Here is a 14,698-nt window from a genome sequence, read left to right as displayed (position 1 = left end):
ATAAAAGTCACATTTTGCCGGTTAAATCTTAATTTCACATGATCAAACTCACGTCACATGTGATGCATGCAGCAACTTGTGTGAAATGAGCAATTGTTGGCTTGCAAATCTTTTCCACAGGCAAAAAGAAGTGAATGAGTTGTGTTCAAAACACTTTGAGTAATAGTTGACTTAATTTGCTTTTTTGCCTTTAAGGGTGCACATGTGGAAGGTAAGTGAGACTCGTGAAATGCTGTGCTTGACAGAAACCCAGCTTTCACCTTCAGTTTCAGCACATTGTTTTATGAATGGTCAAAGTGAAAATCCCCAAATTCCTGGAGGTCTGCTCCTTCCATAGTAGCCAATTCAGTGCCCTACACTTGGAGAGCATTTATAGAGCACACTGTCCTTTTTATATGGCAGGATACATACTTAAGCAATTCCAGACAAATGTTCTGTCCAACTTGCATTCCTTTTTTTCCCGTGCTTCCACAATGGTGGCTTTGTGCTTTCCAGAACAAGGTCCTGCATGGAGTCCGCCAGTGGCCAACTTTGTTTCAACGTGAGTGGGGGGATTGGATGACTGGGTGGGGATATTTGCAAGGGGAATAGAGAGAGGGGGGGGGGGTTTATATTCCGGTAACGCTTGCATATGAGTCGGCATAAGTGACATAACTCCTTGGAACATCCCAGACGATCCCCCTAGAGAAGGCACTTATGACATATTAACACGTCACGCGATAGACGCCGGTGGCCCAGACGAGGGTTGGGGGGGGGGGGTCCTGCATGGGCAGTTGCATAACAGCCCCGCACCCCCCACTCCCACTCCCCAGCTTGACGACTGGAAACGATCTGTCCAGTATTATCTAACTGACTACATTCAGCTAGCATTAACAGCAAGGGATAAATGAGAGTTGAAGAGAGGGACATTTTAGTCCCACCTATCAGAGTGCTTTGACGTGCGGCTACCGTTTTTGGGTACAATGTGGAGCAGCCTCACCAATCAAAACATCAAAACAGTCTGTGGCATGTCCTTTGCTGTTAAAAAAGGCAGATCACGGGTGGGGGAAAGCCACTGGCTCATTTTCAGACGTCTTTTTGAAACAGCAAGGGTCTTTTGGAATGCTGCAGGAAAAGCGAATCATATGGTCCTGCAAAAACAATGGAACTCCCCTGAAAGCAAAACATCCTTCCTACCAACAAACTGAGACCCCCTCCCTCTTCAAACAGATGTCCTAAGATCCCCGAAGAAAAGAAAAAAACTGTTTTAGAGGGAAAACTCTTTCATCATTCATTTGTTTTCATAGCCTGTCTCTGTAAGGTCAAATGACTTAATTTCACCATCATGTCACAATTTATAATTGCAGCAATGTGACTGAATAATTTTGTCGCTTGATTGTGACATGGGCATTATTGAGACGCTGCTTTAAAGGGTCACTCTCTCTCTCTCTCTCTCTCTGGCAGCTCATCTAACAGATGAGCATTCATCCATTTTTTGGAGGTGGGGGGGGGGGGGGGGGGGAGAAAGGGGGATCGTAGACAGTTTCATCCACCCAAAAAAGCTCTCTTAAACTCTTCACCAGATTCCTCTACGTATGACTTACTTAAGTGTGGAGCTGCGAAAAACATCTCTCTCTTTCTTCCCTCCAAAAGCCCCGCGGAGGCTGGAGGAGGTGTGGATAGCCAGGGCCAACTGTAGGATCTGCATATCAGTTTATTCTCCGATTCCTCCTCTAACTCAACACGAGTGCTCAGCAAACACAAAGTGGAGGGAAATATTTTCAGGGGGAAAACACTGAATGATAATGCCATGTTTTTAAAAATGTCCAAAAAGAGTCAGTGACCATGTAAACACTTTTGGGGGAAGTTCTAAGGCATGAAAAGACCACAAGAAAAAAAGACAGCATGGTTTCATCTGGAGTCCTTTGCATCTCATCCAAATATAAATCTGTGCAAGAGACGTAAACAAGAGGCTCAAAGCTGTTTAGTCTGGCAGAACAGAGTAGTAAAGAGCCCCCAAGCCATCCCCCCCTAGCCCCCGCCCCTGGCTGGGACGGGAATGTTTCCGCAGTAAAACTAATGGTCTTCACACCTTCATGCATATGCAAGAGATAGAGGAGATAGCCGGTGCTGATAGTGGGGACTGCCCCAGCGGCGGAGGGAAAGGAGGGGAGAGGAGGGGAGGGGAGGCGCTGGCATGGCCTGTCGTTCCACGAAAGACGTCCAGGTTTTATTTTCAGATGGGAAGGGCATGGAAGATATCAGCGCATGCTGTCCCTGCCCTTACGTCCATTTCCATTACCACCCCTCCCTCTGGCCCACACACACACACACACACACACACACACACACACACACACACACACACACACACACACACTCACACATGAGCACACACACATACACACACGCGTAAACTCCCCCACACATACACCAAACACTTACACAGACACACACACATATGTAGACTCCTCCATACACACAAACAAACATGCAAACACACACACACACACACACACATTAGTGTAAACTCCCCCACATACATACCATACGCACACAGACACGCACACACATACACATGTGGACACATACAGAGGGTCGACTGTTTTGCCATTGCTAGCATTCATTCACAGGAGCCCCTGCAGGAAGCTGGGGTCCCCCTACCCTCCCTCTCCCTCTGAAAAGGGGGGAGAAAAATCTCAACGGACTGTTTCACAGAAAAAATGTCTGGCAGCTTTTGCTGAGGTTAAAATACACCTTCAGAAATAAACACAAAAGCCAGGCATTACACAGCGCACACGGAAGATGGGGGTGGGGGGTGTCCACAATGATCAGTGAAAAGATGGGGAATAAAAGAGTAGAGAGGTGAACTTACTATTGCTGTAGATCGGAAGGTGTCTCCAGGGGGGTGAAAGTAGGGGCACTCTGCAACAGACCAAACAAAGAAGTCATTGATAAAAATCCGGCGGGGATGGTCTCTTCCAGCTAGAAATGCACAAGGCACATAAGTGGCTGGGGCTGGCTGGCGGGCTGGCGCTGCTTCTCGGTCTCCTCTTGTCTCCGTGCGCGTGTGTGTCTGTGTGTGAGCCTCTGGGAGCGCTGGGTCTTTTAGCTCGTAGCCTCTTAGCCTCTCCGGACGAAGCTTGACATGGAGGGAGTGAGCGTGTGTTTTGGCACCACATGCAAGTTAGAGAAAACAAGCGGCAGAGAGGAGGGGAGGAATCTGAGGAGGAGGAGGAGGAGAGGAAAGAGGAGGAGGAGAGGGAGGAGGGGAGAAGGGGGACGTGCGTCTGTGAGGGGGGCCCGTGAGGGGAGGGGGCTGTCAGTGGCTCGACCAATCAGCTGGTGTCTCTGGCTCACACAGGCTCGCTCTTTTGTCTGCTATTGAGTCACACTCATTACCAGCCGACCAAACCAGGGGACAATTAACCAGCTGGTGTGGGAAGCAGGCCAAATTACATGGACAGGCACGCAAGCAGGCACTCTCTTTCACATATACACACACACATGTGCACGCACACACAGGAACTCAGAAAATTCTGACAAATACACACACACACACAAGCACACAATCACACACACTTAGATACACACACACACACACTTAGATACACACACACACACACAAACACACCATACAAACAAGCTATAAAAATCTGGAAGTATAAACACAAGTGAAAGCTCACAGAAAAGCACATGCACTTAAATTAACAAACTTTCTCTCTCTCTCTCTCACACACACACACTCTCACACACACACACACACACACGGACACAACAATATGCGTGAAAGTTTCACATGGCCACACACGCTGACACATCGGTGCAATCTCATTGGCCAGGCAGGTGGTTATTTTGAGGCAGCAACTCAAGTCAATTCAAAACACAGGGAGAGCTATTTGCTGGGGCAGCACACCCCCTTGCCTTTTGAATGGTTTAGAGGCGGCTAATTTTAGGCCACTGTTTCTGTTGCCTTTTGCCACATGGACGTCACACAGTGGTAAAAATAAAACAAGTGACAGTGGCGACCGTGGCCACAAGTGTTGTTTGCAAATACGATTGCACAATCCCGGGGACCGGACAGACGGTGCCTGTGTCCCTTTGGGGGAAAAGGCTACATGCATCCACTTGGACCCCTCTATCTTTCCATCCTTGTACCCCCCTCCCCCCATCACACCCCTCCCTCCCTCCTCTCTGTCTGTGTGAGAGTAGACATACAAATCGCTGGACCGCTGCATACCTTTCCGATGGGTTGCCGGGGGGAAGAAGGATCATTAATAACCTTTGACGATGAATGCCTATCTTTATGGGAGCAGAATGTCATCCTGGCAGGTCTAAACTCATATCTATTTATAAACACCTAGTGTTCCCGGGGTCTGTTTCGCCCTTCTAGAACAACCCTCGACCCAAAGCAACAAAAAGGCCAGCACAAAACAGCAGCCACAACAACAACACAAAAAAAAACCTCAGCCTGAATGTCTGCACTGACACCATTCTGGTCCAGTCTCTTCCTGGCTTATCTCTGTCTATCACTTTTGTGATTGTGATGCCACCCTGCAACACATGTGCAGTGTAATTGAGCCTGGCACTCAATTCAAACACAGAACAAACAGGAAGCTCATGCTCTACGCGTATCAGAAGTGGCAGGACAAAAACGCAGCTTCCAGATTGATCCAGCAGATAGCAGAGTGAGAGGCAGCACTATGAAGCTTTGCCAAGAGGCGGCACGGTATACACAAACACAATGACACAAATGAACAAACTGGTGAATGGAAGAGGGAACAAAATGGTGCATTTGTCCAAAACATCAAATATCAGTATCAAACTGGTTTGGTTTCTCAGTATGGTCCTCTTTGAAGCATAACAATAACAAACTGAAAGGGAAAGGGGAAGAATGATAAATAGTCGTGCTTTATAGCTATCTATAATAGCTGGCACTGGAGTGATACCCACCCATTGGTCCATTTGCTCCGGAACGATTATCCAATTACGTCTTATCCAATTATAGCTGATGAGCCACTGGTTGATTAGCAATGCGCTTCCTCTGGATATTCCACATTAACATGGAGCCATGTCTCAGCTGCTCAGGTCTCAGGTGTTTTCATCCACACACGGAGCACATGCTACACGGCTTCCCTACCTCGCCATTGTCTGAGCAAAGCCCTGCAAAATTCCTTTCCCTTGACGCTCGGGGCGATTCAGTGGAACAGTGTGTTAACAATGTTTGCCCATTTTCATATGCCTGTTTCCTAACAGGTGTTGGAGATGACTCAAGGAAATTTACTACTTTTCAAATGTATAAATAGGCTTACTATGCAGGTCATGGTGTTGGGGGGCGGCAAAAAATAGGCCTTGCTGCCACGGTCCTTACAGGGGAACCATTTCCGTTGCAAAAACGGGGCCTTAATTCACTAGAGCGGGTTTACATAATGACAGTAACTTGTTAGCATACTGATTGTTTTGTTATGTTGGTGCATTGATGATTGCATTTGTTGGTGCATTTTTAATGCGCGGGTGGTTTTAAAGCATTGAAATGATAGGAATGTGAAAGAGGAGCGTGGCATGGTATGGTAAACATGATGCCGAACTTCCTGTAGGTCGCGTCAGTGTGGGGGGTTGCCGGGCGGTCGCGCATGATGAGAGGGGGCAGTCATTCAACTCAGTGTGTGTGACTCAGTTCACAGACTTGGGTTACATACCTCCTGAGACCCATCAACCAGGGTCTGCTCCTCTAACCCCCTCCCCTTACAACCTTCCCCTTCTTCTGCCTTTCTCAACATCAGTGTTAAGGGAGCACACAGAGACTAACGTGTCACCCATGACTGTGGTTTCCACTGCGCGGGCCCCACCATATGAGGTAGCGCCTCTATCAGACAGACACGGGATCCGGCGGAGAGGATGACAGCCTCTGTAACACTGCGAGTGGGGGCAAGAATGTGTGAGAATACACTGCCTGTAAAGCACCACATGAAAACTGACCCACGTCTTTTAACGTACTGGAAGCTCCACATAACTCGTGGTCTTGTAACCTGATGACTTGAGCTCTTAAGTTTGTGTGGTCATAAGCGAGCCCCTTTCTGTAACTATTACAAAGTACTTGGGGAATTTGCACTCATTCCAGTGCTCTGTGTCTGTGCTCTATGTCTGCCTGTGAGGACTTTTTCATTACCTCACAGTCGACGACCCTGAGCGCGAGCGAGCTGGGCGACGTCAGCCAATAAGCTGAACCCGGCAGGCTTTTTCAAGTTCCTTAAGAGGAAAGTAAATGTCACTTTGCCCATCAACCCACAGGCGTAATTACACGTTGACCGTCTACAGCAGCCTGCAAGGGTCATAAAAGGCAGCGAGGAGGAGGAGGAGGAGGAGGCCATCCGTGATGTGCCTGCAAGGGGCACAGCGAGCAGCAGTGTGACTAAATGATGAATCACTCAGGACGAGGCTTGCCTGGCGTAAGCCTGCGAGAACTTCCCACATCCAAGGCTGAGACGTAGGACTATACGGCTGCTGTGTGAAGAGCCTGTCATGTCAATAACCAGCCTGCTTCCAGCCTGAGTCAGTATCACTGCTGGTCACTGATGACAGACAGCATAGTACATAGCAAAGCGTCTTGTCACTTGACATAGATGCTCAAACGAATGTACTAAGTAGGTCCACACCACATATCTGCATGCTTCACCTCTTCACCATTCTTCAATCTTGGCAGTGACACAGCAAGAGTCGCAACGGAGAAACCGGTGCCTGATGTTTTTGTCAAACGTTACCTCGGCTCTATCTGTTTAATTCACCCCTCAAGGCAAGAGGGACATTAAAGTGGCAGTCATTACAGGAGCCAGCCCCTGACTTTTCAGTAACCTTGCTACCCGTCCATGCCCTCAAGTGCAATGTGAGCCGCAACAAATGCACTACTTACTCAAAGGTGCTGATTTGCTGACACTGCGGCGCAGGCACCATGCCACCAGAGTCATACTTGTGAGGACCATTCCTAGAGCATTGAAGGCATTGCAGCCAAGTCAGCAACAGGGTTTCTATTGGACACCCAACCCAAGTTGACGAACCCTGGACAGGGACAGAGACGCTGCCCTAGCCCTGAATCCAACGTCAAGGGCACCTGCGAGGTATAACACGCTAAAATAAAACCCATATAAGCCCATGGCACAGATGGGCTTGATATATCATAACCATCACTAAGCTCGCTATACATCTGAATGGCAATCTCTCATGCTACGGGTTGATGTATAGAAGCATATGTATCCAATGGAACACACAAGTGAGGAAAGGTTGATCTGTTACATTCTCTGCCAAGGGCAGGAAAGAGACTGTAGGCTTAAAGGCTTCAACCTGTATGGAGACAGTTAGACTGCTACTTCATCATTGTCATTAATCTTTTTAAACAATCCTTCATACTAATGAACATTCGTCTGAGTACTACCCACAATTGAATATGGGCACAATTGAGCTTGTTTAGACCTGCACAGTGTGTGTATATATATATATGCGCGGGTGTGTGTGTGTGTGTGTGTGTGTGTGTGTGTGTGTGTGTGTGTGTGTGTGTGTGTGTGTGTGTAAGACAGACAGATTTATGTTCCATCACTTCTATCACAGCCCCACCACAGGATGCAGTTGTTTCCTGACAGCTGGTTGAAGTCAACCCACTCCAGTAAAATCGCTCGACCTGCATTTCAGCAATTGACATAATTTCGCTTTCTGTTGCTCTAACACAGCTGTTTCCAGATGGCACACCTTTGCAAGACACCAGCACACTGCAGCCCACAGGGTTACATCTGTCTGCTCATCCATTACACAAGTCAGAACACCTGGTTTTGAGCTGCACAGAAAGTGGAGTGTGGATGTATAGATGACTCACACCGCCTCAGAACCATACAAAAGCAACCAGACAAAACAGGCATCCAAAACAGTCTGGAGACATGAGTGGCTTCCTGTTATGGTATTTGTCAACTTAGCAGTACAACAATACTTTTTGTGTGTCTTTTTTTTGGTCACATAGAATATCAACAATACTGTTTCAATTGACCATTCCCAGAGTGAATCTCTGTCTCTACTCTCTGAGAGAAAATATGCAAGTATTCTTTGACAGAGTGAGTATAACAAAGAGTCAGTACAAGAAACATGACTGCAAAAGCCATGGGGTACCTGGACAACAGCCACTGATTGCTATAATCTGTTTTCAAATGCCAGTGTTCCATTGCCAATGTTCCATGCCAGTGTTCCATTTCTCATAAAGACTTTCTTCATGACTTTCAATGGAGGCTTTGCCACATGGACAAATGGACTGAACCAGAGACCAAGATGTATCAAGATGATGACAGGGATGAGTATGGATGTGGAGAGATGAAATGGAGGAGGGGATGATGTTGAGACAGACATAATATGTTGATGTTTATTTGTTTAGACTACAGAGCACAGATGTTATGGCATGCATACATTTTTTTTTTTAAAGACACTTTCACTGGTGACATGAATAACAACTTACCACTTTTCCCAACTCCATCTCTGAAAAGAATCTATACCAAGGCTCATTCTCTAAATCTACATCATCCGGGCTTATGTCCTGTTTCTACAAAGGGGTATGGCGACAAGGACAGGAGGACAAAGAGAAAGAGAAGACAGTTCAGCACAGGGTTGAGTTGAGATCCAGCACAGACAAAAAATGAGAATCTATGATGCATGGCCGTGACGAAATATCGGATTAAATATTTCTCACATCATAATCTCAGGACAGAGAAAGACATCACATGCGTAGACACCGTGTGGCTGAGAGGAGGGAAAGGGACTGAGAATTCGATTACTGTCTTCAACGTGACCTCATGGCTGGGTGTGTCTGGTTTTTGTCCGATTCTGGCCGTGCACCCGCTCTCTCTCTCTCTCTTTCTCTCTTTATTAGAGCATACATACAACATCTATGCATTAACATGTATGGCAATTACAGTGGACTTTAGTTTGTTAATCATTATAAAATGAGAACACAATGGATTTTCACTAGTGCAAAGTTATTGTAATGCGATGTAACGATGTAGCGACTATAAATAGAATAGTCACCGACAATCCTGTAGAGACTCATGTGTTGAGAAAAATCATTTTGAAAGAATATGGGACAAAAAGTGTGCTTCATTTTTCACTCAGTGTAGGGTTTAAAATTGCTTCCAATATAACTTGTATGCCCTCAGGCCAGTATGCCGACACTTGCGTTTAACAGTGCGTGGATCTATTTTAGGATATCAAAGAGGTCACAAAGTCCCCCAAAAATGACAGGGAAAAAGAAACCAACTACTGGAAAAGTTACTACCAAAAAAAGCCACTTTGATGCTGATCCACCACTACCTCCCTGGTAATAAGAGAATTGGAGGCACAGTGGATGGCAGTCATGGCCTGCTGGGTTTCCACGGCGACAAGGCTGGTGCTGCCGCCACTGCCCCCGCTGCTGCTGGGAAGCATCCAAAAAAGGATGTGTAATCCCTCACGGCCGGGTATAATTGAGTCACAGGCAAACAGTGATTATGGCATTATGTCATCAGATAACCACTGCCTGAAAACGGGAGCGCTTTTTCCTTTCTCCGGTTGCACGTCACCCAGTGGGTGCCTGGGAGCCGTGGCGGCCGGGAAGAGTGACAGTGGGTAGCTGTCCACAAACACTAGCTACGCTGATATGTCTGCGAGAAGAACTGCAGATTTCCTTTCGCATAAAAAAAGGAAAAGTGTAGTTGTATGAGCCGGCCATACAGGCATGACATGTCTATCACAGAGTCAAAGCTTTGCCGGTCTTGCTCTGTTCTTTTCATTCTGCTTTGTTCCGGAGGGGTCACAGCGGAATTGGGTCACTTCAGATAAGATGTTCAAGGACAAGGCACAGTTCCATATCGTGAAAGGATCAATACAATCTTCACCGTCTTCAAATAGAGCAAACTGACCTCATTATTTCTTAGCAACACATTTACAAAGGCAGCAAGGTCGAAAATCACAGACGGAGGAGCCATTAGAAAATGAAATACGTCTTGTGCCCCCATACAAGTAGCATCCTCCACTCTGGTGATGTCTGACCCAGTGCATGAAAACAGCCTAGTAAGATTCCTCAAAGTAAACCGCTTGCTAAAGACCATGCAACATGAAGGTTTAAAGACAGAGATAAGAGAGAGAAAACAAGAGAGGGAGAGAGAGAAAGAGAGAGAGGGAGAGAGAGAGACAGAGAGAGAGAGAGGGAGAGAGAGAGGGAGAGGGGAAGATGATGTGATGAAAGTACCGTTCTCTCCTGCCTCAGCACGGATGATTTCCCTGGCTCATACTCGAAGATGCTCTTTGGCTCGGCACGATACTTCCTGGTGTCTACCTTCTTGTCAGGGGGTTCCCAGTCATTCCTGCAGGGGTGTTGAGTACAGCGAAAGAGAGAGAGAGAGCGAGAGACAGACAGAGAAAGAGAGAGAGAGAGAAAGAGAGAGAGGTAAAGAGGAAGGAGAGAGAGCGAACAGATCCCCAATGAGGAAAGTCTCCATGGCAACCATTTTTTTTCAGATGATATTTCCATCAGAGGAGTTTTCCCAGGCAGAGCTGCGAAGCAATGCTGCAAAGGCAGCACTCAGGGCCGACCTCTCCCCCAATTTAGTCCCTCTAATCACAAAACTAATCAGGAAACACATCAGCGCTTAATGAAACACCAGTCTACAGCCTCAAGGAAATGTGGAGACATGCTGTGATACCAAATGATGAAAAACAGAGTAGTGTACTTTCACTCTTGTCTGGGGCACACAAATAACTGGGATTTGGGATCTTCTGCTAGTGTGTGGTTTCAATCGAGAAAACATAAAGTGGGCTTAATGGTAAAATTAATAGTGAGTAATTATCAAATGTTTGAAAAGCTGTCCTTAGCTGTAAGTAATTATCAGGGTCTTGATAAAAAGCTTCACACTTTTCCTTCCTGCCTCTCCATCTCATATTGCTGTTTTCTTTAATAATGAATGAGTGCATATTATTTTCACAAGTGCCTTCTGCTTGAGCACTCACCCATTAACCCCCCCCCCCCCCCCCCCCAAACACAGTGACGAACACACACACACACACACACACACGCACGTACACACACACACACACACACCCACTCGCACACACACACACACACGGACCTGGAGCTGCTCCCACAACAGAAGCCCAACCATCTGCCACTTCAACCAGCCTTCCCCCTCATCCCCTTCCATTCTTTTAGCCTTCCTCACCTGTCCCTACCCATCCCTTTATCCATTGATCTACCACGGCGCAAATACCACACATTCAAATGGACAAATGTGTGTGAGTGGGGAAAGTTGTCGGGTATGGATTGTGTTGGCGCAGATGACTCTACTCTTGACATGATGCTTTCTCGTGTAAGCTGAGGATTAGAGAGTGCTGCGGTACAAAAAAAAACCCTGCCTTGAAGTACTATCTTCTCTGTAAACATGCAGCTGGGGTTGTACTGACGTACACTGCAGCTCAGTACGTAATTATATAGCTCCATGAATCATGGGAGGCGGTTTTGATGGCTTGTGAGAGTGTGAGAGAGTAAGCAGTATGTGTGTGTGTGGGGGGGAGGGGGTTGACAGGTCAGAGTTCAAAGTTCTCTGTAATACTACCCTATTAGAAAACACTCCTTAAGAATGTCCAGCACACACACACACATTCTTATAAACACTTAACTGATAAGATGATCATGTTTTGTCATGTTTTTGTTAACATGAACTGCTCACATATTTCTAAATCTGGGAATATTGCCTTCAAATGCTACATGAAATCATCCATGACCAATCATTCTAACAGAACAAAATAAAATAACCTACCTTTCAGTGGCAGGCTTGAGGGAAGATGTTCTTGTTGGCACAGGAAGCTTCGCACTGGAGCCTGTGTCCATTGCACTTTTAGCGACAGGCACACTCCTCTCTGTAACACAATTTAGAACAAGCCTCAAGCTTTGCTGTGTGAAATAATAAACACAGTAAGCGTTTTAACCTGGAAATTTCCAAATCTCTCACCTTCTTCAGCATATATATAGGAAGGCCCATCATCTAGAAGAAACAAACATGACATGTTTTACAAAACATTTAAACAGAGAAAGGCTGTGCAATACATCCAGATAGGACAGGACAGTATTGATACCCTTGAAAATTTGTCAAAAAGTCAGGGTTATAAAAGTATTTATTTCTTTTCCAGGCTACATAACCCATTCATCGTCTCCTAATTCTCTGAGCGTTCTGCTCATGTGAATACATGTATAAAGCATTACTGGGGCGCATATGTAAGTGAAAATGGACTGGATTAACATGCCGTGTATAACAGCCATTAGCAGCTGATCAGCTCATTTTGAAGCGGCTTGTTTATATGTTCAGACAGACCATTAGGGGGTAGACTCTCTCTCTCTCTCTCTCTCTCTCTCTCTCTCTTTCTCTCTCTCTCTCTTCTTCATTAGCCACCATGAAATGAGAGATTGTTCTTTGACATACCATTCCAAGTAGGTATACAAATGATGAGGCACAAAATGCTTAAATGGTTTCTTCTGTGACTAGGTCCTGGAACAGGACCTGTTGCCCCAAAGTGGTTTACAGCCGCAGAATGTATGAATAGCTGTCATGTGGCAAATTACTTTCAGTGTCTATACAATATAATATGAATAAAAGTTGAAATGTCTATGCCTAAATCAGATACTAAACTACACACAAAATGACAAATTAAGCATATTGTGCTTGATTTACTCTGCTTAATTTGTCATTTTGTGTGTAGTTTAGTATCTGATTTAGGCATAGACATTTCAACTTTTATTATGGTAAAGATTACTACAACTTTGATATTCATACTTGGGTCACAAATATGTTAAATACATTGTCTGGACACCTCTGTATTGTGAAGAGGAAGGGAGGAGAAAGACAAACAGCAAAGTAAAGAGGAAGGGAGGGGTCAGTTTCATGTCAGCAGATCAGTAAATAACACATCTCACCACACAGCCGAATGTGATAGAGACTCATGCAACACAGCATGCATAAGCAGTTTGGGCCCTTGCTAAAAGGTCAAGACAGTGTCACTGAACGTCCAGAAGATTTATATAACTTCTGCTATACATGAATGCAAGCCGTCATGCACATACAAAAAAAAACCTTTGCTGCTACCAAGGTAGACATACTGTAGAGTTTAATACTTTTGTTTTTAATGATAAAGAAATATTTTGAAAAAGTTTGCAGGACAAGCTAGAGAGGTAGTTGTACAAGGACGATGGTGGCCATTGGCAGGACTCAAGGCTAAATACTTTAAGTTCTTGTTATAGCGAAAAATAAAAGTAAATGTGAATATCAAACGAAGAGGAAGTGTTATTTTTCCTGGTGGAATACACTTTCAGGAAAACGATTATTTACTGAAGGCTTTTTAGTCTGTCATTAGTGTATGCACAACAGTATTGAGAGCCAAAAGTCCCCTCAGAAAGTCTCACAGATCGGATTGTGCATTAGCCAGGCTCGTCCAAATCGATTCTCCATACACCTTTGTGAATAAAAGATGGGTCTCCGTGGTGACAGGGGAATAGTCTGTCCATTAACCACAACTGCAGTGTGGGATTGATTGCCTGTTCTGTTGATCGTCCTTGGCGACGGGTAAACATGAAAGGCAGTCTGTACGCACTTCCCCACATATGCGGCAATAGATTCAGGATGTGGGAATTTGCTCACCTAACCTAACCTTGAGTCTGGGGATTCTGACACAGAATGGGTGATACAAACAAAAAATTGCAGAAATTCCAAAGAAATAACCTCCAAAGAAATAACCTCCATTTCATAAAATGTTTTGGTATTTGTACGAGGCATATTAAAAGCATTTTAGTATTAAAAGAAGCACCATATGACATTTATGGGTGTTTGGATACATAATGTGCTTCTGATGTTCTGCTGATGCCCTCTAGTGTTCATTCAATGCCCCATTTAGTGTTCTCACAAAACACCTACCACATGACCTGAAAACCAAGAAATAAAAAGGGAGTATATCCTTGACATTACAAATTAGTTTATTAAAACAGTATCAGCCAAGCAGCCGTATAACTATAGCTGAGTTTCAGTAGGTGGTGTGATGCTGCAGGTTTGCATAATGTTAATTAGATCAATCAGGACTATCTTTAGCGATTAGAGATGAGGGGGGTTAGCCAAAGCTAAGCGAATGCAGCAGGGACCACTGCAGGTCCTGCAACTGAGTATACCTCTGAATCTCAGCGGTCTGGCATTGCATTCTGGGAAAACATACGTGGGGCGATAGGGGTTTTCCTCGACAGGTTCTGAGTGAGACAGGTCCAGAGACAGAAACAGAGTACAGGCAGACAGAAATGAACACAAACACACACACAAACAACCAAACACACACACAAACACACACGCATACACATACACATACACATACACATACACATACACATACACACAGACACAAAACAAAAACAAACACACACACAAACAAACACATATACACACACAAACACATACACACAAGTCGGACGTAAAGAGGCATAGGTGCATACACAGGTGCAGAAAACACTGGCCCATAACACAACGGTAGAGGTGAACCGGTGATGCAGGACATAGCAGAGGGACAGACAGGCTGTCCCACAGGGATGATGAGGTCTGTCTTACCTGGCACCCGGTGAATCTGCTTGAACATGTTCTTGTACCAGTCCTTTGATTTCTCCGTGTTCTGAACCAGTGTTGGAAAA

The 14,698-nt window shown here is 45.4% G+C and overlaps 1 protein-coding gene across 1 annotated transcript in view; it reads right to left on the bottom strand.

Annotated features, from left to right (window-relative positions):
- Positions 1-14,698, bottom strand: part of LOC105890924 (sorbin and SH3 domain-containing protein 1) — a 58,162-nt gene that overhangs the window by 19,888 nt on the left and 23,576 nt on the right. The window contains exons 9-15 of the mRNA XM_042709484.1: positions 14,619-14,679; positions 14,192-14,266; positions 11,991-12,023; positions 11,799-11,898; positions 10,235-10,349; positions 8,471-8,554; positions 2,855-2,904 (exon numbers count right to left, since the gene is read on the bottom strand). Coding sequence (XP_042565418.1) covers positions 2,855-2,904; positions 8,471-8,554; positions 10,235-10,349; positions 11,799-11,898; positions 11,991-12,023; positions 14,192-14,266; positions 14,619-14,679 — 518 coding nt within the window. The remainder of the gene's footprint in view (positions 1-2,854; positions 2,905-8,470; positions 8,555-10,234; positions 10,350-11,798; positions 11,899-11,990; positions 12,024-14,191; positions 14,267-14,618; positions 14,680-14,698) is intronic.

This window comes from Clupea harengus, chromosome 13 (genome assembly GCF_900700415.2).
Source record: "Clupea harengus chromosome 13, Ch_v2.0.2, whole genome shotgun sequence".
Classification (NCBI taxonomy): Eukaryota; Metazoa; Chordata; class Actinopteri; order Clupeiformes; family Clupeidae; genus Clupea; species Clupea harengus.
This window is presented reverse-complemented; position numbering and strand designations above follow the sequence as displayed.